This window comes from Lepidochelys kempii, chromosome 2 (genome assembly GCF_965140285.1).
Source record: "Lepidochelys kempii isolate rLepKem1 chromosome 2, rLepKem1.hap1, whole genome shotgun sequence".
Taxonomy (NCBI): Eukaryota; Metazoa; Chordata; order Testudines; family Cheloniidae; genus Lepidochelys; species Lepidochelys kempii.
In genome coordinates, this window is record NC_136381.1 from 155747604 (window position 1) to 155772070 (window position 24467).

Here is a 24467-nt window from a genome sequence, read left to right on the forward strand (position 1 = left end):
ACTATTTAATGGACTCCATTGTTGCATAAAGAGATATTTTAAAGTTACTGAATATAATGAAAAGTATAACTTGGCCTTCCAAAATAGTGACTTCTTAATTTAAAAAAAATTTGTTTTACTTTAAATCTATAACATCAAATGTAAAATAAGGTTCCAGGTAAAATATAATTGGTCGAAATTATTGTGTCTGGTGGCTGCTATTTTTTCCCATAAGTGTTGTATCAGTAGTTATGAAAATTTACCGCCTCAGGAACACAATCTACAGGCCACCTTTGATGACAGTCATGGAGGAGGAAAGTTTTCTATTATCCATTTAAAAACAACAAACAAAACACCCAATAGGCAAATAAAATTGTGTGAAGCTGGTATAAGTTTTACTTTAACAGTTGAGGGATGGGTTTGCTAAAAATAACACATACTGATTTGATTTTTAAATTGATTATATTAATGTGTGATTTCCAAAAGTGTATTTTTAATTATAGTGTTTTATAATAGCCCTCCCATTGTTTTTGTTTTTAAATAGATCTTCCTTTGCTGGATGGAAATGCCAAGTGCAGGACAGTTCAGTGAACGATGTGGACTACTTCAGCTTCTTGTTTTCGACACTTACAGGCAATCCCTTTGAATTTTATAAATTGAAATTAAGAACATGAAATTGATTGTGATAGTGATATTGAATCTCATTTAGTATAATTACTGTATAAAGTAGATTAATGATGAATATTAAATATGGGTTAAATACTTGTACACAATGGAAAAAAGATCAGAAATTCTAGCATTGTGATATGCTTTGGTTATGGGTGAGAAAGCACTTTCATTCTTATTTTCTATTTTTAATGGCTTACTCTTTCACTCTCAATTGCCATGTGGACTGAATATTTTTCATATTTTGTTTCAGTACACAGATATGTACTGCATCTTGGCAGGGGGTTAGACTAGATGACACGGTCCCTTCTCACCCTACGGTCCTATGTTTTCTTTTTGAAAACTTAAAGGAAATCTATTCAGCAATGTTTGAATTATTTGAGCAAGAAAAAGAAATTATTCCTGCTTTAAGTGAATTGCGTAACTGCTTTATTTATTTTGATTGATAATAGAATTAATGAGCACAATAGAGTGGGCTTCCAGTGCTCTTTAGACAAACAGAATTATTACTAACCACTGAACACCGATGCAAATAAAAGTCAAGTCCCAAGATTTTTCCCAAACAAAGAGGATAAAAGATGTGCTCTACAGAGTGTCTGGATGGTTAAATCTGGCAGACCAAGATGGGGAGTGAGGTTTTGTGCATGAGTCGCAAAGAAGCAGTTTGGATTTCAGATTTCATATTTAGCATGTACGTAGTCCTCAATCAGAGGGAGAAATTATTAGTGTGAAAACTAGTGTACTGTGCATCCTTAATGCAACAATAGATATTTCACACATGTGAAACTGGATATTGCAATTTTCCTTTTGTGAAATTGCTTTTGCAGATCCCAGCTGCTTTTGTTCTCCACTTTTGGAGCTGAGCATTATGCCACATGGATTGCAGAAATGTGAAAAGCTGTTAGCCTAAGATGGGCTTTGTGCCTTGTTGTGTGCATTGAAACAGCTCTTATAAAAATAGGCACAGCAGCACCTCCCACTTCAATGCCTTTTTTTTTTCCCCTGGTGGTGATCTTATGGAATCTCTGGTCATGACTCTGGAGTTAATGATGAACTGCATTTTACACTTAAAGCAGCATTTCAACTTCTTTGCTTTATATTAAGAATACAACATATCTTTGATAAAATTACTGCATTTACTTTATTTGAGTTACAGAACAAAAAGTTTTCTGAAAATTTGAATTAAAATTTATTTTTAAATGTGTTCTCTAAGAAACTTGGCATTCTTCAAAGCTTTTTAAATCTTGAATAATCTTAATGGAAAAACAAGCTTCAAATTTCTCCTCCTCCCATTTGTGCATTTCTGCCCCGATCGTATTCTTGCTCATCTCTATGCCTTCCCAAGGCTCCCCACAGTGCTGCTTCCTGGTGTTGGGAGCTGAGGGGGGACAATGAGGGGTTGGGGATAGAGTGGGGTATGGGGAGGAGCAGAGGGAAACAGATATGTGTGGCTTTGGGAGGGATGAAGGATTGTATTGAGGAGAGATGGGTGGTATCCAAAGAGAGGGGCCTGAGAATTGGGGAGGTAATCAGTCTCTGAGGACTGATGTCTGCAATTTATGGCCCCAGTGATGTTGCCTGAGTGCACAATGGAGCTGAGGCAGTAGTGCTGTTGTGTGTAGCCTTTCACTCACTGATCCCTTGGCACAAAGGGACAGGGCTCCCAATTCCAGTCCCCAAGACCAGTGCACAGTCCTGATTTCACCAACACAGGAGCCCCCTGCATATGAACCTCTTCTCACATTCCTGACCAAATATACATTCCTGGCCTCATTCCACATTGACCCTGAATCCTGCATTTTTAGCTACTTGCCCATTATGGTCCTTCTGCAGACTCCTCTTCTTCCTGTTCTCCCCAGACTCTCTGCACAGCCTCCTCTCACTAACTGCATGCCCCCTGCTGCCCAGTTTACTTCCAGACTTTCATAAGTAACTAAATTGAATATACATATGTTTCCTTTTAACTCTGACAGTCAAATTCCACAATTAAATATCTATACATTTACTTGTTTGCCCATATTTTTTTTAAAAATAGTTAAAATAAAAAAACCCACCCAATCCTCCTGTCATAAATATAAAGGGAAGGGTAAACACCTTTAAATCCCTTCTGGCCAGAGGAAAAACCCTTTCACCTGTAAAGGGTTAAGAAGCTAGGATAACTTCGCTGGCACCTGACCAAAATGACCAGTGAGGAGACAAGATACTTTCAAAAGCTGGAGGGAGGGAGAAACAAAGGGTCTCTCTGGGTGAGGCTTTTGCCGGGGACAGAACAGGAATGGAGTCTTAGAACTTAGTAAGTAATCTAGCTAGATATGTGTTAGATTCTGATTTCTTTAAATGGCTGAGAAAATAAGCTGTGCTGAATAGACTGGATATTCCTGTCTTTTTGTAACTTAAGGTTTTGCCTAGTGATTATCTATGTTTTGAATCTAATTACCCTGTAAGGTGTTAACCATCCTGATTTTACAGAGTTGATTCTTTTTACTGTTTCTTCTATTAAAATTCTTCTTGTAAGAACTGAATGCTTTTTTCATGGTTCTTAAGATCCAAGAGTTTGGGTCTGTGGTCACCTATGCAAATTGGTGAGGATTTTTATCAAACCTTCCCCAGGAAGGAGGGTGCAAGGTTTTGTTGAGGATTTTGCGGGGAAAGACGTTTCCAAACAACGCTTTCTCAAAAATAAACCCGGTTAGACGTTTGGTGGCAGTGGAAGTCCAAGGGCAAAAGGTAAAATAGTTTGTACCTTGGGGAAGTTTTAACCTAGGCTGGTAAAAGTAAGCTTAGGAGGTTTTCATGCAGGTCCCCACATCTGTACCCTAGAGTTCAGAGTGGGGAAGGAACCTTGACATGGTGGCAGAAGTGGGATTTAAAGGTGTTTACCCTTCCCTTTATATTTATGACACCTCCTGATAACCAGCTGCTGCTACACTGTTCCTCACAGCTCTCTGGCACCAGAAAGCAGCACCACCGGAAACCATGGGAGAGGGAAAGAGTGATTCTTTGTCGAGTGCCTGGACATGGCCATTCCACTGTAGGTGTGTGCGCACCCCGAGTACAGTTGCCAGAAATTTTTCCCTCAGTGGTACCCATTGGGTTGGCTCTGGTGCTCCCTGGTGCTGCACGCTCACAACGCTGGCATAAAGGGCCCTGGCTGACCTTGGACCCCTTCATTTCCTTCTTAACGCCAGTGACGTTCGCTGGAACTGCTCTTCATGCTATGGCAAGCTGTTCTTAGTGGTCTTCATTTTTATTTGTTTCTTCATATTGTGTATAGTTAGAGTTTAAACAGTTGCTCAGTTATATAGTTTAGTTGGCGCTTCTCCATCAGTTAGCAGAGTTTTGCCTGGAGGCATTTGCTGAGGCCAGAGACCTGCTGTCTCTTTCAGTACCACTGGCAGTACAAGAATTGGCAGCATTGGTGCCAGTGGGCAGGAGGGAACATGTAGTCCCTAGCTGTCATCTGGTTCCAGGCCCCGCTATACCATCTAGAGGGAAACTGTCCTGGCTGGCCCTGATGGAAGCCTCCCAGCCCCATCACCGATTTCTGGCACCAGTAGGAACCACACCACCATGATTCCCAGAGGAAAACTTGTTAGCTGATTTGGAGGTTGGGTCAAACTCCTCCCATCCAAGGAGTCGCCCTTATTCTCCCTCCAGCCATCCAAGCCCCGTCGTGGACCCCCAGCACAGGTGTGCCCACCATGTCCTTGGCCTACCGGTCACTGTCCGCCCTTTTGGAACCCTTTGGGGTTTTCCCCAATGCCAGGGCCCCATTCTAGAAGCTCTGACTTGGAGGCCTCCAAGAGAAGGGTGCCTCCATCTCATTGGGCAGCACCCGACCTAAACTCCGGCATTGAGCCCAGTATTGAACTTCAGGATCCGTATCTGCAGGATCCCTTCAGTGCAGAAGGAGAGGAGGAGGTCCCTTGCGTGTGCAGGCCGCCTCCCCAGACGAGGCAGTGTTGGGGTGGTGGACATGTCGCCTCCTCAAGAGGACTATAAGGCCCACCAGGAGCTATTGAAGAGGTTGGCCTCAAACAGGCTTGCACACAGAGGTAATGAAAGAATCCTCCCATAGTCTGGTTCACATCCTGGTTGCTGTGGGCATGTTAAAAGTGGCTCTACCTCTCAGTGAGGCCATTATGGACCCAGTGAAAGCCCTGTTGCAAAGCCCTGCCTCCCTTCCCCCCACATCGAAAAAAGCAGAGAGGAAGTACTTTGTGCCTGCCCAGGGTTATGAGTTCCTCCTATACTCTTATCTCTCCCTGCTGCTCCCTGGGGTCCTTGGTGTTCTCGGCGGTCAATGAAAGGGAGAGACAGGGCCTACAAGGGGCAATTCCTAAAGCAAATGACTCCAAGAAACCGGACCTTTTCAATAGAAAGATTTATTCTACTGGGGGACTACAGCTTAGGATCGCCAACCAGTGTGGAACTCCATGATGAAGTTCAAAGACTCGCTTCCCCGGGAGTGCAGGCAGGCAGGAGTTCTCACTGATGGAGAAGGGGAAGGTGGTAGCTTGGGCCTCCTTGCAGGCATCCCTGGATGCGCTGGACTTGGCGGCCAGGTCCATGGCCTCCGCAGTGGCCATGTGTAAGACTCGAGCTACAGTCCTCTGGTCTCCTGAGGTCCAGCAATCCCTACAGGACTGCATGGGTGGTCTCAGACCTATTCTAGACCTACGCCGACTCAACGGCTACCTCACGGAACTGAAGTTCCGCATGGTCTCCCTGGCTTCCATTATCCCTTCCCTGGTACTCTGCCCTTGATTTAAGAGATGTCTATTTTCACATTTTGATCTTCCAAGGCCACAGAAGGTTTCTTAGGTTTATTGTGAACCTGGCCTGCTACCAATTCCTAGTTCTCCTGTTCGGCCTATTAGTGGCCCCATGGGTGTTTACGAAGTGCATGGCGGTAGTGGTGACTTTCCTGAGAAGACGGGGTGCAAGTCTACCTTTATCTGGATGACTGGCTAATCAGAAGCTGGTCCAAGGCTCAGGTAGAGTTCAGAATCCACCTCATACAGTTGACTTGACAAGCCCTGGGCCTGCTAATAAACAGGCAGAAGTCTGTTCTCACTCCGGTGCAGAGGATGGAGTTTATCAGAGCTGTGCTTGACTCCACCCAGGCCAAGGCCTTCCTCCCAGAAGGCCGTTTCACACAATCATGTCACTAATAGCACACATCAAGGACCACCCCATTACGTTTTTGTCTGAGACTTCTAGGTCACAGGGCCTCATTCATGTATGTGGTACAGCACGCAAGACTATTCCTCAGGCTCCATCAGGCTTGACTGGCCTTGGTCTACTCACTGAACCGCCACCATCTAGACTCTGTGCTCACAGTGCCTTCCCCAGTCCTAGCCTCCCTCAATTGGTGCCTGGACCCTCTGGCGGGTTGCTCAGACGTTCCCTTCACCTGGCCCCAAACTTTGATTTCTGTGATCTTAGACATGTCAGAGCTGGGCTTGGGAGCTCACCCAGGGCCCCTCAGGACCCAAAGCTTATGGTCCCCAGAAGAGCTCTCGCTACACATCAATGTCAGAGAGTACAAGGCAGTTTGTCTGACCTGTCAGGCATTCCTGCCTCACATTATGGGCAGGAGCGTGCAAGTGTTCACGGGTAATGCTGCAGCCATGTTCTACCTCAGTAGGCAGGGAGGGGCTTGCTCTTCCCCCCGTGTCAGAAAGCAATTCACTTGTGAGAGTTTTGCATAACCCAGTCAGTCCACCTTGAGGCTTCTCACTTTCCGAGAGTGCAAAATGAACTGGCAGATTGCCTCAGCAGGTGTTTCTCCCATCACTACAGTGGTCCCCTCGCCTGGCTATTGTCAGGGACGTTTTCCACCGGCGGGCGACTCTCCAAATAGACACTGTTTGCGGTCAGATACAACAGAAAGTGTCACCAGTTTTGTTCCCTATGAGGCCACAGCCCCAGGCTTGCTCATGGATGCCTTCTTGCTCCCGTGGGCAGTGCACCTGTTCTACGCTTCCCCCCCATCCTGCTCGTGCACAAGGTTGTGCTGAAAATCAAGCAGGACAGGGCATGGGTCATTCTCATGCTCCCTCTCCTCCCAGACCTGATCTCCCAGAACCACAGTCAGCTGCTCCATTATAACCTCAGTACCACCATCCACTTGATGGCCTGGAAGCTCCATGGATAAATATTGCAGAGTTGGCTTGCTCAGACAGGTCTGCTGGGTCCTATTAGGTAGCAGGAAGCCCTTTACCAGGGCTATATACCTCTCCATTTGGGCATCCCAGCAAGGAGTCTCACTCCCACAGTCATCACTGCAGTCCGTTCTTGAGTATTTTTTACACCTGAAATAGCAAGGTTTAGCGATTTCATCAATTTAAGGTTCATCTTGTAGCAATTTCAGCATTCCACCCTACCCGGTGAATAATTGATCCTTTTTTTCTCATGAAATGGCCATTTGTTTCCTCAAAGGCATAGGAAGACTATACTCACAAATACAGGAACCAGTCCCTTCATGGGACTGTGATGGGTGGACTAGGCTCTGAGGCCCCTTCATGGAAGCCTTTTGGCCCTGCCACACCCCAGAAGAGGGCAGTAGAGAGGTCCTCAAAGCTGCCTATAGTGGCTATGTGGGAAGTAGCCCACCGGGGCCCAGCAGGTCAGTATAAGAAGAGCTGCAGGGCCAGACCAAGTTCAGTTCCTTTCTGGAGCTGGAGGAGCATGGATGGTGTGTGGCTGGCTGAGGGAGCTGCCGGACCTTGGATGTAGTGTTGCCAGAAGCCATGGAGAACAAGAAGGAGCCTTGAGCTTGGTTGCAGGGACTCCATCAAGACAAGATCCTGAGGTAAAGGTGAAGACGGCGCGGGGAAGTGGCCCAGGGCATTAGAGCATTAGTGCAATTTAGATAAAGGGACACAGTGACAGCTGCTATCTACAGGGTCCCTGGGCTGGGACCCAGAGTAGTGGGCCGGCCCAGGTCCCCCCAACCCTCATTAGTCACTGGGAGAAGTGGCCTAAACATTGAGGCACCCCAGAAGGGAGAACTAAACTCTTTTAGTGGCCTAGCTGAAGAGGGCGAAGACATTGCTTCCAGGGATGGAATCCTGGGGCATCGCTCTATTCCGGAGCAGGGACAAACTGAGAGAGACGTTACAGAGGGCACTGAACTGGAAAATCTCTCCAGGTAAGAGAGGCCTGGGAGGGAACCCTGACCAAAAGGTGCAGAAATTATAAAAGCTCTCCAGGTAGATAGGCCTGGGAGAGAAGATCTTGAGCAACTAGCATGGAAAATGAATAGCTCTCCCTGTAGAAAGGCCTGAGGGAGAAGATCCTGATCTACTGGAGTGAGAGACCACCAAATCTCTCCAGGCAGAAAGGCCTGGCAGGGAAACTTTGAGAAACCAAGGCAAGCACTACTAAAGCTCCCTGGATAAGAGGCCCCTGTTGGACTTGTACCTCGAAAGGGGTTTGCTTTGCTTTTATCACTCTCTCTCTCACACACACTCACACACACACACACACACACTCTGACTTGGCCGGGCTGAATCAGCGAACTCTCAACACAAACAAGTAGTGAGAAAGTACAGGCACACGCACTTAGCCAGGGGGTGCTCCTGACAGGTGAGTGCAACCCCGTACAGGGACCTAAAGCTGGTCTTATCAAAACAGACAGCCCTCCCACCCCCATTTGAGCCACTGGCAATGTGCCCCTTGTCATACCTTTTCTGGAAGGTGGCCTTTCTGGTGGCTATTACTTTAGCCAGGAAGGTCTTGTAGGTCCGTGCCTTTATGTCGGACGACCCCCCCCCCCCCCCAAATACATGATCTTCTTTACGGATAAGTGCAGCTTCACGCTCACTCTGCTTTCCTCCCAAAGGTGGTTTTACAGTAATCAGGCAATCTTTCTGCCAATTTTCTAGCTAAAAACACACATGAGCAGGGAGGAGCAACGTCTCCATACTCTGGACATTAGATGTGCCCTAGCATTCTACATCGAGAGGATCAAACCGTTCCGTAGATCCATCCAACTCATAGTGATTGCCGAAAGGACTCTGCTCAGAGACTTTCGTCATGGATTACATCATGCATTTGCATGTGTTATGAGCAGCAGGTAGGTTTTCCACCACCAGCTAACCTGACTGCCCACTCCACGAGAGCACCAGCATCAGCATTGCTGGCTCATGTCCCTATTCAGGACATTTTCAGAGTGGTGACTTGGTCATCATTGCATACATTTTCTACTCATTATGCCATTACTGAACTGGCTAGGGATGATGCCAGTTTCGGTCGAGAACTCCGATCTCACCATCCTATGCTACTGCTTGGGAGTCAACTACAGTGGAATGGGCATGTGCAAGCACTTGAAGAAACAATGGTTACTAACCTTTCCATAACTGTTGTTCTTTGAGATGTGTTGGACATGTCCATTCCACAACCCACCCTCCTACCCCTCTTTTGGAGTTGGCCAGAAGGAAGGAACTGAGGGTCTGCGGGGTCAGCCGGACCCTTTATACTGGTGCTATGAGCACATGGCACCAGAGACTGACCTGACAGGTACCACCGAGGGAGAAATTTCAGGCAACTGTGCTTTGGGCGTGAGCACACCTCCAGTGGAAGGTAAGGTTATGGAAAGGCCAGTAACCATTTTTTGTGTGTGCTGAGGGGATGGGGATAAGTCACATGCAAATTAATTACCAGATTTACAAATATACTCCAGCTGATCTGGTGAAGCAAACTAGTTTTAAAGCCCAGTTTAACTGGCTAGTGTACAGCCTGCACATACCAGTGAATCTGAACCTAAAAGTTAGTTAAATTTTATAAAATTGATTTGAGGTTGATACTACAGATCTTCAAATCATTAGATATATTACATGGTAGTATTGCCTTTAGGATTCTTATTTAACATAGTATGAAATTTTTAATAATTTAAAGATAAACTACATTAAGATGGAATTTATATTGAATGTATTTATATTGAATAATTTAGGGGTAAAAACAATTATAGCAATGTTTTAATTGTAGTGACACCACGAGACGGGAAATATGGGGAGATGGAATCAATATCTTTAAAAACCAGTTTCTTCTCTTCTGGGACCACAGAAACTATAATTCTTGAATCATAATTGTTCAGGTGATAGTGTGACATCATTACAGAGCAGTGTTTGGTTGCCTCAGTTGTATGTTTACATACTTCAATGAGATTGGAATTTTCTTAAGGCTAATTTTAAACTCTGAATTACCTAGGTATGTGTTGCTTGTTTTTGCAATAATTACATCATCAATGTAGTGCTTTTATCATTAATTATTTGTATGTACCCACAACTTTAATACAATTTTAATGTAGATTTTTGTCTGGGAATTTATGTAGTCCTGTAAATGTACTAGGTACTTTACAATTGGTAAAACACACAGTAGAAACAGAGAGTGAAATTGAATTCCTTCTCTGGTGAGCTTTAATGTAAATTCACAAATATAACGAGTACTGGTGATGGACAAGCAGCTGTATATGGACATAAGGGCTGATAGACAAAACTGAACATTGGGCTTTCAGGCTGAGGCGAGGGGAGGACACAGATTAAAATATTACAATTTTAAACATTTTATATATGGGTCATGTTACAAAGTATGATGAGCATCGAATGGAATCTCCGTTGCACTCATCCTTGCTCAGTTTTTTTTTTTTTTTCATTTTTCAGGACTGATATTTTGGTTTCCATACAAACTTATTTGCTGGCTTTTCTTTCCTTTCTCTGCATAAATAGTTGAAGCAGTTTGTTTTACCCAGATACAGAAATTGCCTCTAAAATTTAAAGTAGGGATCTGTGATATTTAGTTTTGCTGTACTAGCAGCCAGTGGCTGCTAGGAGTCTCCAAACCTGATATACGAGAAATATGGTTTCTATGACTGGAAATTTTGTCCAGGCACAAAACAGTATAATATTCATATTTTGTAAAGCTGTACATTGTGAAAAATAGAAGTGTCCCTCAGACTTTTTTTTTAACTGAATTACACTCAAAGTTTTGAATGGATGTTTCTTAGCTTTTCCCCTTAACCTACATTTTTGAACTACTTTTTTGTTTTTGGACATTTTCCTTTTTGAACTCAGAACTCATATTTTTATATACTACTTTCAAAATATCAAGTGAGACGTATTAGAATTGTGGAACAACAAACGTTCTGTGGGCACAAATAAAGGAGTTTTTTTCAATAGTGCTAATAAAGTAGAACAGCGCTTGATTTGCTTTGTGATCCTAACGATTTCATTCCTCCACTGTCTCTAGGATTCTCTAAAGAGGAGTTGACTAGCCTTCAGAGCATTAGAGGAAAACCTCACATTAGCCAGACACAGTTTTCATCTGTCCATCTCTACCTGACTGATCTGGACCAATTTTTACACCACTGGGCTGTGACAGAGGTAATACATCAACACTAATTCTAAGTGACAGCCAACAAACTCAGAACTCTCTGTCCCTTTTCCTTATCCCTTGATGTCTAAAGTCCTTTCATGAGTTAAAAAAAGCTCAGAATATTATTGCTGTTAAACGGCAAGACCATTCTGTAGCTCTCAGGCAGTATTTTGGTAAAGCTGCTTAAAAAGGAAGCATGCAGTAATAAAGTGTGTAAAATATTACTTTTCAGAAGAGGGAGTACAGCTTTGGTGGAAAATTCTTAAACACAAATGATTGTGTAAGTGTTGACTGTCAAAAGAGAAGAAATTATTGTAGAACGCTAATTTTGAGAGATTTTTTGGGAGCACATTTCACTGTTAATTAAATAGCACCCTTATTAAAGTTGAGTCATATTAAGCTGATATTGAGAGTACTTGGATATAATTTCTTATGCTTATTCACTCAGTTTACTGAAATGAGTAGCCTTCCTGTGACACTGTGAATTCAGTGCCTGTCTATAGGACCATACAAATTTGAAACTTGGCTTTATTGCTGGTTCTAGAAAGATCTGCGGTCACCAAATTTTATTTTAAACTAGTGAACTGTGTGGTGTGATTTATCTGTCTTTTATTACATGGCTACCACATAACATAACTTCTTTGTATGATAAAAATATAACTGAATTTGTTTGATGAAATGCAAACAGAGACTGAAAGTATTTAACAAACCTTAGTGACATGGACACTGCAGTTTTGATCCACCCACTGAACAATGAGGTTGGAGTGCTATGACAAGAGAAATGCTTCTTGGACAACTGCTGTAATTAGGAATTTAATATTGTTTATGTAGTCTTTCAAGTAATTTTTTTTTTTTAAAGAAAGGAGACATATTTTAGACTGTTCTGTTTGCTGTAATCAGACCTACAGCATAATTAAACCTACAGTGTAATTCATAGTCTTACTGGTGACCATATTTACTGTGGTAGAACACTGATAGTCTAGATCTGTCTGTACATGTGTATTTATATAGAAGTCTGTTTAAGTATGCACATTATTTACACATACAAAAAATTTACTAGACTAGAAATAATAGTTTATTGTCGATATAAAATCTGGCCTTTGTATCTCTCATGCTAGTCGAGACAACTCAGCTAGGGTAGTTCAGCCTTCCTCAAGGCCTGGGACTCAGCAAGGAGGACTATCGTATTTGAGAGAAGTCTGAAATTCTCCAAGGTTCCTTGGTCTCATACACCTCTTGATGGAAAGCTCCAAGTTCTTTTTCAGGTTCTCAAATGGATAATGGTCCCTTAGCAAGAAGTTGAGTATCTTCTCTGACTTACTCCTCTCAGAAAGAATATTTGGGCTCAGGAGTGCCCATCTGCATTTCCTCTCTAATTGCATGTCAGACAGAGACTTGAGGTCCCCCACAAGGGCTAAACTCTGAAAGTGAGCACTGTCTAGGAAGCGTAAATTATTCCCAGACAGGCACAAAAATCCACAAATACCATAAAAACCAAAGAAGAGTGAAAAGACATTCCAGAGTCTCATCTTCTTCTGTTATCTTCCCCAAGGAAGGGGAACTCTGTATTTTGGGTTATAACTGTTAGCTGGAGAAATGAGAAGTTTTTCCCTACAGACATGTTTGAGAGCTTGGGAAGAAATGTAGTATTCTCCATTGGGGTCCAGCCAGATACAAAGGAGAAGCAGGCTAAAGCCAAGGGAAAATACCTTCCCTCCAAAACCAGGGCTGAATTTTCACTCCTCCATCAAGGGAGAATAAGAGAATCCTGATAAGGGAAAATATTTGAATTGGAAAGCCATGAAATATTTTATATGGTCTTGGATCCTAAATATTCCCTCTTTATGCTCCCCAAGCTTAGTACGATAGTTTTGGTGTGGTTTTTACTGTGGTATTGGACTTCCCCAAAGACCCTGCAGATAGAAAAATTGAGTTACCCTCAAATGAGCGTTCAAAACTTCATCTTCAGTCCTCATAGCTCACTAACAATCATGTTTCACTAGATCCATGATGTCTTGATTCAGTGAGCTATAAAGCTGCAGCTGACAGAACCATGATGAGCTGAAGTCAAAGCAAAAGAAAATCTCTCTGGTTAATGAGTCTGTAGTGGATAGATTCATGCATTCTATGTGTTTGGCAGAAAATTCAATGGCAGGAAGCCAAGTATAGCAGACAGCAGATAATCTAAACAAATCCTCTGTGTCTCAGATTCATTGGGGAAATCTTGCTGGAAAGAAGATTAATAAGGTGGTGGCTGACATGGATAAATAGAGAGGATTCACTCTCTACCACAGCAAAGCCTAAGATAGATTATATACCACAGAGGTATCAGAGAATAACTTTTTTTGTTCCAGGGGTAAAGTCTCAGCCTGGAGCATCAGAAGGAAGTAGACCAGTGATCATAGGAAAATAGATACTCTGTATTGCAGATGGCTGTCAGCTTTTCTGTGTTCTTCCTTCCTCACTTCCACTACTTCCAAAGATGAAAGAGGAGGAAGTGACTTATTTTATCCTATGGCTGAAATTGACAAAGAAGTTCTTGGTACGTGTACCTAGTGGAACTGTCACAGAGGTCTCTGCTCCATCTTTCCAGCAGGCAGGATTTCCTATCACTGGGTCCACTCCTGGCACAGAATTACGTGAGTCTGAGTATTGAGCCACAAGCCCTAACTAAGATGGTAGGTCACCACGAAGCTATCAGAGTTCCTCAGAACAGCATGTAGATGTGAACCAGCTGTTTGACCTTTCTTTCCTACTTGGGATCTCTCAATTCTTCCATTGGATGGCCTCTGATCCGGCTGTAGTAACATTGTCAAGAAGTCTCTGAAATATCTCTGCTATTGGCACAAGTCGTCTTATTCCATCCATAGGGACAAGATCATTCTGTGTGCTCCAGTACCATTCATTACCAAGATAAACTCTTCCTTTAAATACATCACAGGAGATCATGCTGTATACTACTGAAAACATATATTGGGCTATGTACGACTGAAAACATATATTCATCAAATTCATCGTCACTGTCATCTCCATACAAGGCAGGCTGCTGGCCGAATATTTTCAGGGTGGTGAGCATCTTGTCTTCGCACGTGAACATTTGTTTAGCTGAAGGATTGATTTGGGAGCATATGGTATTTCACGTATAACTGGTATGATCAGTACATCCTCCAAGACCCATCCATGCCTGATAGGGGAAGGTGTAGTTCTGGATGTGCTTGATCATCCCCATTCCATTGCCTGATAATTTGTTTTCCTAGAAGCAGGCCGACAGACAGAAAAACTGCTACCTACAAGGGGTGCATTTATACGTGCTATCAAGAACACAGATATCAACGTAGCTCTGCAGATGTTATAATGTTGCTCTTCAAATGGTCAACTCAGCTTGTGAACGCCTCCAGTGCATTTATGAACTCCTTTAGTGACTGTGTCATCCATTCTGAGCATCTTCAGAGCGAGGAGACAGCCTTTGGAGGCTGAATCAAATACCTTCCAGTAAGATAATTTGGTCTTTCTAGCCAGCTTTCTGGGTAATGTCACATCCTGAAAAGGCATGGAAACCTGGCAATGTGGTGGCTTTTAATGGTCTGAGTGATAGGAACACATCCTGAGGGATGTTCAATGATTGTTCCACAGCAGCAAGCACAAAAACAGAATCTTGCGGTTGCATCTTACAGAGAGAGCTAGAACATCTGTGTCTTGTACAATAAGTCTTGTTTAGTAGCACCTTTCTCTATGGCATTGCTGACATGCAAGATAATTTCAGTGTCAGCCTCATCATAGGAACTATGAAGAAATTCCACTGAACAGAGTGAGGTGGCATTCATTACGCCATGTGACAACTAAATTCTTTGAGGAATCCTTTGCATGCTGGAATATTTTTGCTGCAGGGCATGCAGTTAACTTGTCCTTCGTGTGAATATGAGACACTAGCTTCTTCATTGTGACACTGGAGATATATGTGGAGTCAATGGTTATTAATTGGACAGGTGCAATAGCACGGAATCTCTTCTTTCTGGTAATATTTTCAATTGATTCTTCTGTGTATGTATCGGACACAAGGCGGACTTGGTCATAGGTCTGCTATTTTCTCTGTAGCCTCCTAATGAAATGTTCAGCTGACCCTTGGCAAGTGTTAATAGTTTCTGGTTTTCTGAGAGCTTGTACCTCAACTTTACTATCTATGATTGCTATGCTAAAAGGCCTCTGCTGGTCAATTCATCAGAGGTTCTGGCTTAGGAAGACCGTGCAAGATGTGCATCTGTGTTCTTTTTGCCTTGCATGTATGCATTGTTTCATTGCATTTGAACATCGATCATGGTACCATGGAGAACTTGTACTTTCCCAGAGTCTCACGTAGACCAACATCACACTGAGATCTGGACACAAGCAGGAGATGAGCCAACAATAACCCGCCTGTGGTTGGCTCAGTAATAGTCCCTTCCACCATCACTCTGACTTTCTTCTTTGCATTTGAGCACAGCTTTAGTGTGTTCTTTTTCATTGGAGCCAATAAATTGACGGAGCTTTGGATAATTCTTTAAGTTTTGTAGGCTTTGTACAAGTCGTGAGCCAAAGTATCTATTCAACTGACATCTAAGAGTGACTGCTTCATACGGTTCCTTACCTGTCTCACATGCTGAATCTGTGCTTAATGGATGCCTCCACATTTCTGCCATACTGCAGAAGAAGCAGGGGTTCTTCTCAAATCATATGCCATGGGACCTAGTATAGGGCAAGTCTCACTCACAGCTGGCACTTTGTCCGAGTATCTTCAACTTTTTCCTGATGCTAGATGTACTTCCTCTCCAATGCTAAATTCAGGTTATGGGTGCACTTCTTATAGCATATAATGTGCCACCGAGCATTGTGTTTAACCAAGTCCTCCGCGGTGGTGTTCTCCAAAGATGCAGCTACTAGTCAGTACTCTTCTTCTCTCCATTGATGTCTAAAAATGATCAAGACCAAAGTGAAAACAGGGATTTTGCAATACATTATTTGGGATTGTAATTAATTATGTAATGTATGTTACGTAAATATGTACATACTATTTGCAGATGGATTCCAGTAATTTCTGTCTGGATGCTGATATCTTAACTAGTGCCTTATTACAACTCTTTCGGCATAATACACAAAGCTGATAATCAATAACACTGAACCACTTATTTTTTTGCCAGTGATGGCCTATCAACTTGAAGCACTCCTTCCATTTAAAGTAATCTGAAACATTAAAAAAATTAATCAGTTATGTTATGAGTAGGGCTCTACCAATTTCACGGTCATAGGATTTTTAAAATTGTAAATTTCATGACTTCACATATATAAATCTGAAATTTCATGGTGGTGTAATTGTAGGGGTCCTGACCCAAAAAGGAGTTGAGTGTGTGTGTGTGTGTGTGTGTGTGTGTGGGGGGGTCGCAAGGTTATTGTAGGGGGATTTGCGGTATTGCTACCTTTATTTCTGCGCTGCTGCTAGTGGCGGCGCTGCCTTCAGAGCTGGGCAGCGGGAGAGTGGTAGCTGCTGGCAGGGAGGCCAACTGTAAAGGCAGAGCCAGTGCCAGCAGCCGCACAGAAGTAAGGATGCCATGGTATTGTTACCCTTTCTTCCATGCTGCTGCTGCTGGCGGGGGGCTGCCTTCAGAGCGGGGCATCTGGCCAACAGCTGCCGTTCTCCAAGCACTCAGCTCTGAATGCAGCACAGAAGCAAGGGTGGCAATATCACAACCCCTCTAAAATAACCTTGTGACCCCCTCTGCAACTCCCTTTTGGGTCAGGACCCCCAGTTTGAGAAACGCTGGTCTCCCCTGTGAAATCTGTATAGTATCGGGTAAAAGCACACAAAAGACCAGATTTCACGGTCTGTGACACTTTTTTCATGGCCGTGAATTTGGTAGGGCCTTAGTTATGAGCATTAATTGATAACACAGTACTGTCAATTGAGGGCCATAATTTAGCTTTGTGATGGCTGCATGTTTGACATGCCTGTATTAAAGTATAATTTAAAAAATTGATTTGTAAACATTTTCTCAAATAAGTACATAATTGTTCTAGGTTTGTCATGTTTGGTATCATTGTGTTGATGGGAGAAAGGGCTTTCGAATGATACCCAATTTGACCCATTTCCGACAACATTGTATTATCAACATTTCCACCAACTGGGGAACCTGGAGCTGTTAAGGGGATCAGTAAGTCCCCACTGCTGTGACAGAGAGGGTGACACATTTGAAATTATGATTCTGTACTTTTTTATGCATCAGATGACACTTCCCTTACCTATCGTTAATTTGCCCATGGAATCACACATGCTCCCAGACAGACACTTTTTATCCTCCTGACCTGTTTGGACATACAGTATAAGGAGATCTGGCCTTTCTGCTACTAGCTTACAGTGCTGGGCATTCATTGGTGCAATCAGAGATACAGCTATTCATTAAAACTAAGATGAAAAAGAGAAGCTAGTGTTTAAATATATACATACCTGAGATTTAGCAGGAGAAACCGATCACATCTAAATAAGGCTCACTTGTCTAAAGAAAAAAAGATAATTTGGGGGTTGGGTAGTGAACTAGACTGCATTATCTTGTAACCATTAGCTTTGGTTGCATGTGGTCATGAATAATAAGTGGAAGATTGGATAGATGTACTTTCCAAAAGGTAGCTCTTCTAAATGGTTTATAACAAAACACATTTTGGGAATTGTTTTGGTCCCCTAATTTTTTTAACGTTTCTGCATAGAAGGATTATTAAATACTCCTAGGATGCTAGAAGTACAAAGCCAAATAAGTTTTAACAATTTACTTACTAATTTAAGGAACAACATACAAGAAAACCAGTGTTTTTTTAAAAAGATGCCATTTTGTGTAAATGTTAATATTAATCTTCATACTTGGTCATGAGAGATTAAATATAAATGCAGGAATCTTCACCCATTTTATTGAGCAGCTAACACTTGCAATGACCACTGCCACTTATTAGAGCCAATTATTTAAGATTGTACCGCTGTGACTAAAACTGATGAGATTCCTGAATAAACTGTTGCAGCTTAAAGCAAGAAGAACTTCCGTTTTCATTCATTTTAACTGGTCATATGGTCATGTGCATGTCAGTAATACTGTTCCACTACTCTGTAAGTGAATTGACCTGTCAGTGTCAAATGAAATAGTAATAACAGAAATGAGCAGTTTAACAAATGAAACAATGTGCATGTGATAATTTTTGTTGCTATGAATTTAATGTCTGACTGTGTGGCCTCTGAAAATTTTAGAAAAAATGCAATTTACCACTTTTTAATTCTTCTTAAAGTCTGGATTCCAGAGTAGCAGTCTTGTTTGTCCTATACCAGGCATGGCCAAACTTACTGACCCTCTGAGCCGTGTACAATAATCTTCAGAAGTTGGAGAGCCATGAAACACACACAGCCTGCCCCACAGGGTGGTGCCCCACCTCCCCCCCCGCACGGGGCTGAAGCCCCAAGCCGCAGTGTGCCCCCTCGTGAGGCTGAATCCTCGAACTCCCTCCAGTCTGGTAGGCGGAGAATGTGCAGGGCATGGGGGGGCTCAGCGAGTTGCACTTTAAGTGTAAAAGAGCTGCATGTGGCTTGTGAGCCGCTGTTTGGACACGCCTGTCCTATACAGTACATTTAATGACCTGTGGGAAGGAGTAGGCAAAAAAGAGTGTAAATTTAGAGGACATAACTTTGGGGAACCCATCCAGTGTCAAAAATGTGAATAGACTGAATCCAGAAGTCATGGAAGAAAATGGAGACACTTATTGCATAAGGTACTTTTGCATGTAATACAAAAAAGTGTAGTGATGAGATCACCTTTTAAAAGATGGAAACAGCCTAGTCCTTAAATGGTCACAAGGTGGAAAACATTGATCAAGAAAAGGATCCAGGAGTTGAAGTTGACAAACTTTAAAAAGTAATAAGTGGTAGCTGTTCAGAAACTGAACACTGATGTGACTAAACTTATTGAGGGAGCAAAAAAAAGCAAAATTGATCATATTACCATAAAAAGGGCTATAGAAACTGTAGTTGGACTGCTCACTGAATGAGACCCAAAATAGTGAGGGCATTGAAGAATCACATACTGTCTAGAAGAGGTGATAAAGCAAGGATGATAGAGCAATGGCCCTTGACTGACCAGTGTCCGCTGAGTGATACCACAACAGAGTTTGCTTATGTTCCTGCCATATAGCCTTGTAAGTATAGTTTTTTAAAACTTACTATGAACTCTTAGTTAAGCAATGTGATGAAACATGAATTGAAAATGTTGCTGATGCATGTCAGCTGTTTTGAATTAGAAATAAAAATGTATTTTTATTTTAATCTCTTTAAGAAACAACTTAACATAAACCTTTCATTTTTATGTAGAATATCCAAAATTTAAGCTTACAAATAAAATAAACACTTTTACCTTAAAAAAAATTTGCTGTGGCTATGAAAGCCAAAGAAATAAGGAAGAGGAGGAGCCTCAACGTACACAAAACACTCATTCAAAAATGTAGTGAATTAAATATTTTATCTTGATTCTACTGTTCCCTTTTTGTAAGAAAATATAAATGCTGATTTCTTCTTCTTTTTTCCTACGAAAAACTGTAACAGGGCTTTGGGGCTTATTCATGTGTCCCAGGGCTTCTGTTATGATCCTTTGAAATTGGGAGCCTTAGTCACATTTGTGCTCCTATCATGTACTATGAATTCAGGAATCTAGGAAATTGAGTGTCTTTTCCTGCCTATTAGGAAAGAGGGCAGAAGGAGAGACCCAGGGTCAGAAGAAGATCTGTGAGGAATTGGGGCTGTTTACATCGTCATGTGTAAGACTTGAAAGAGAGACAGCTTCAGGGAGCTGGAACTAGTTGGGGGAAGCCTTGGCTATGTAGGGCTGGGGAGCCCGGGAAAGAAGAGCTTTAATGACCATAAACCCCGTGAGTGAAAGGCTAACATGAGACACTGAGACTGTTTTGGGTTGTTTTGGTTTTGAATTTTGTTAATAGAGAGAGCTCTGAAAAAAAGAACTAGAACAGTGCTGTCATTTGGGGTGTGATTTCACCTTCTTCCAGGTGGCACATCAGCCACAAGAGAGAGAGTAAGTTTAGCCATGCTTTCTGGGTATAAGTAGCTTTAGAAAAAATAATTCATCGCTAAAAAAAATAAAGATATTCTAAATAGCCTTATGTGTCATACAGTTAGGCCAGGAAACCTTTCTACATTTGTCCCCTAGCCCATGGTTGGTTATTTAGTTCTAATTTTTAGTATAAGTTGAACCTTAACAATGTTTTAGAATTACTCTAAATCCTTAGATGTACATTACAATGTAGTGTGTAAATGTGTGTCACACTGTGCATGTATTTTTTTCAGTAATTTGTAACTAAATCACATTGCTGTTCTTCTTTTCTAATATATTGGACTGTAATTTCAGCCCCACCATTTTTTCTTCTTATTCCCATTCTGAATAATCTGCTCCTGCAGACTGCATTTATCCTGTGCCCTCTTTCTGTGTAGGTGTGGGGTTTTTTGTTGGTTTGTTTTTGTTGGTTTTTTAAACTCTGCTCTGTGGATGCTTTTTCTGGAGGAATTGAATCCGGAATGTTTTTCATATCATGCTCTGTGAGCTTAGCCAAGCCATAACAATAAAGATCTCTTGTTGTAAGCAGCTTCTCCAACAACTCAGACCACTGTTAATATTGCCCTGTCAAATCTGTTTACTTCAGAGAGAGGAAGCAGCACCTGACAGGAGAGTACATTGTCTGGTAAGGTATGGTGCTCCGGGGGATGCTGGCTTAGCTTTAGAAGGCAAGCTTCATTGCCTGCCCCATCACCTGAAAATTTCTCATTTTCTTCACTCTGCAGAAACGTGATACTGGATAGAATTCTGCTTGCAACACAGTCACCCCACATAGTATCTTGGGAATTAAGAGCACTATAGCCTGTCCCATTTAGTTACCAATATTTGAAAAGGATGTTACCATAAATTGAAAATAATTATTGGTTTAGTTCCTGAAGTCTTTGTATTTCTTATTCTGTTTTATAATAAAATAATTTCTCTCCTTCCCTTATTCTATCCCACATTCAACTTTAGTTTTTATTTGTATAAAGAATACATTGAGCTAAATTCTCTTCTGGTGTGACTCCATTTAGTGGACAGTGAAGAATTTGGTCCACTGCTTTTTCTTCATATTTGTGTAGTCTCTGCATGCTCACATATGTTTGTCGGGGTGGGAGAAAGATGTGCATATCTTTATTTCTCTGAAGAGAAAAACTCTGCGGTATAATTAAGATTGAAATAATATGCTGACTTCCAGAAAGGAGTTACTGGTACATAATTTCCTTTGAGGGGTGGAAGTGGAGTAAAAGAAAAGGTGAGGGATGTTCTGGATGTTGGATGTTCTGAAGAGCGAAAGGGGACTGGAATAATGATGAGCTGCCACAGTTCAAGTGGGTTTCATGTCAAAGGTCTGATGGGTCACTTGTAAATGGGGGGGAGGAAATGTTTGGGTTGTAGGGCCTGCGAATGGACTGAAAGAAAGGAAGGGATAAGAAGAAAACAGGGGAGGGTTTGAAATAATAGGAAATTAATAAAATAGTAATTTGTATTATGAACCCTTTCCTAATTTTAAGTCTTTCACTTATATCAGTGGTTAAAAACTGGGGAAATGCTGAACAAAAATACATGGTATATTCAATAAAAATAATAAAATGTTAATAATGTAAAACTTTAAAAAAAAAAAAAAAAGTGTGCTACTTCATACCTTTATCTCCTCCCCTCTGTGTGTGTATTGCGTATTTAGAGCCTGATCCTACCAAGTTGCATTTGAGTAACTTTACTTATATAGGTAATCATTTTGAAGTCAGTGGGACTAACTCACAAGAATAAAATTGGTCACAGGCATAAGTGTTTGCGGGACAGAACCCTTAGGTTGTATGCTTTTTGAGTCAGGAACCTGTTGCATTATGGCCAGTACTTAGTAATTTTTTAGCTGCTAAATAAATAAATAACTACAAAAAGATAAAACTCTCCTCCCAGATCATCTTTTCATTGTGTCCCTTCTAGCCAGAAGGGCTCAGAATGAGACTGAGCTCATTTCAGTCTGAGTTCTCTCTCTCTCTCTTACCCTATCTTTTGTCTTTGGAGGTTCAGCTTCTCGCACATGAAGTACTGTACACAGGATGATAAGATCTGCCAGCAGTCTCCCTGGTTCGGACTGCAGTTATGACAGGTTTTTCACATTGGAGTAGGGGGAATTCAGGCTGCGAAGTAATGCATGCAACTGCTTGGAGGTAGAAAAGTGCACTTAATCAGCCAGAGCAGATGGGCATACAATTTGCCCCTTCATTCAAGGTCTGAAGGGCAAAGGAGGGATAATCGAATTGTACATGGCCAGCATTCTGGAATACAGAATATCAGTGTTCACTAGCTAACAGTCTCGAGATTGTCAGGATCATCCTGAATTTCTGCCCTCAGTTCTGGGGTCCAGCCCGCTACCTCTCTCTGTCTTCTGCTGGAAAGGTTTCTCCTGTGGTTCTGACCTCCAGCCTGCAGGGACTATTCTTGGGGCTACCTTTCCTGCTCTTCTTTTTTTCCCACTTCCCATTATTTGGCTTCCTTGCTCTCTGGTAGTAGCAGACTAGAAGTGGAAGACAGTCCACAATGGGGGATGGAGGGATTCACCAGCCTGCAGCAGCAATAGTGAGTTTTCAGAGTGTGATATTTTAATGATGTGGCTCTGGTTAACATAAGAGGTAGTCAAGCTGCTAGAATGTTGAGCATTGGTTTGAAAATATGCCACTGAATGCTTTGTGTATCCTCCATTGTGCTTATGGTTATTTCCAATATGTAAAATCATCCTTCTGTATAGCTTAGGCTTAATTTATTCAGGTGGCCATTTGATCAAAATAAAAAGTTAACTCACAACAAAATGCTTTTCTTGAAGCTTAATTTTTATACCAGTTTAAAATGTACAGACTTTTTTCTGTGTCCATTCACTTCTATAATATTCTGAAACAAAATTGCTCTGGCTTTGGTCCAAGGGCAATTTGTTATGAGTGTGCTAAAATGTGATAAATGCTAATTAAATGTAAAATAATGATTCTGCTGTGACGTTCTAGCATGGAAATTAAACACTATGCAAACCCTTGCCTAAGGAAAATAAATTGTAAGAAAATATACTAATTTTGAAGTGATAATTAAGTTTTCTTTGCTGTTCATTTCCATGTCTAACCAAATTTGAGTTTCACTTTTATAACAGACATTTATTATTGGACAGACATTTCAAACAAGATTTAATTTATATTAATGAAAATAATTTCCATTATTGCTTTAGAAATATGAAAATAGAATTGGACACACAGAATGTTTGTTTTGGTTGAAGTCGTAAGGAGGATTCAAAGAGAATTGGAAAAAATAACTTCTAGAGAACAACATAGCACTGGTAATTAAACACCCTACTATTCAGCACTATGTTGCTGTTAACTTGCAGCTCTGGGTTCTTCCATCGTTGGCTGGGAAGAACTAAATTTATGGTGGGAGGTATTCTGTCAATTTGGGGTTCAATGAAAATACCTTTCTGGACTGACAACACCCTGTCTCTAAGCTGGTGCTAGGAGAGAAGCTCAGATCTTTATTTTCACCAAGTGGTTCATCCAGGATCTGCTGGGTTTAAGAAGTGGGGTTTGTTTGGCAGTGGGCCTTGTTAGCTTGCCAGTTAGGTCTTTAATAATATGTTGATAGGCTTGGCAGAATTCAACTTTAAATTTTTTAGTAATATTGTTTATTTTTAAGCATTTTTTCTATTTTTAAAAAATGGGGGAATGTATAAGAGCAGACAATAGGGGAGGTCAGACAATTATTTAATGACAGTAGATGATGAAATTCAAAAAGTTAAAGCTTTATAACCATTAAAACACAATTGTCAAAATCACATGTCAAAATCTACAAGGTAAATATCTTGAAATGAAACATGAGTGCTCAAGCAGTAATTTTTCTTTCTTTGCCTATCTGTAATTTTCAGTTTTTATTGATATAAATATTTTTCATTGTGGGGGGGGGTGTGGTGAAATCGACATTTACTGACATTTACCAATAAAAATCCTTCCAAGCTTAGCTGTTGACCTTGCATGGGTGTAGCTGGAGAGGAAGCTGAGTGATCAGCCAGGGTGCTTCCAAGTAGGAACTTCAACAGAGAAAGCTTGGAATTTGGCTTTTGGTATTTTGGATTATTTATGTTTTTGTTTGACATAGGGGGTGGCTATTTAAAACTATGAACAGACACTGGGTCACAAACCTTAGAGACATGGGCCCATTATGCATCTTGTTCGTTTTTGTTTGGCTAAAACAAACACCTTAGGGAGGAAGATCTTGAGGATCAGGTTGAGAACTTTTATGGGCCAACATAAGGAGCAGGTCAAATCTCTCTTACGCCTGTTGGCTTTTCAGTGGATAGTG

General features: G+C 41.6%; 1 protein-coding gene across 8 annotated transcripts in view; it reads left to right on the top strand.

Moving 5' to 3' along the window:
• TEX10 (testis expressed 10) overlaps positions 1-24467 on the top strand; it is a 130409-nt gene that overhangs the window by 67736 nt on the left and 38206 nt on the right. For 7 of the 8 annotated variants that reach the window (XM_078851651.1, XM_073332519.2, XM_073332515.2 and 4 more), the window contains 2 exons: positions 524-612; positions 10900-11033. In XM_078851651.1, coding sequence (XP_078707777.1) covers positions 524-612; positions 10900-11033 — 223 coding nt within the window. Of the gene's footprint in view, positions 1-523; positions 613-10899; positions 11034-23346; positions 23455-24467 lie in introns of all 8 variants that reach the window. The other variant, XR_012157406.2, reaches the window with a different exon arrangement.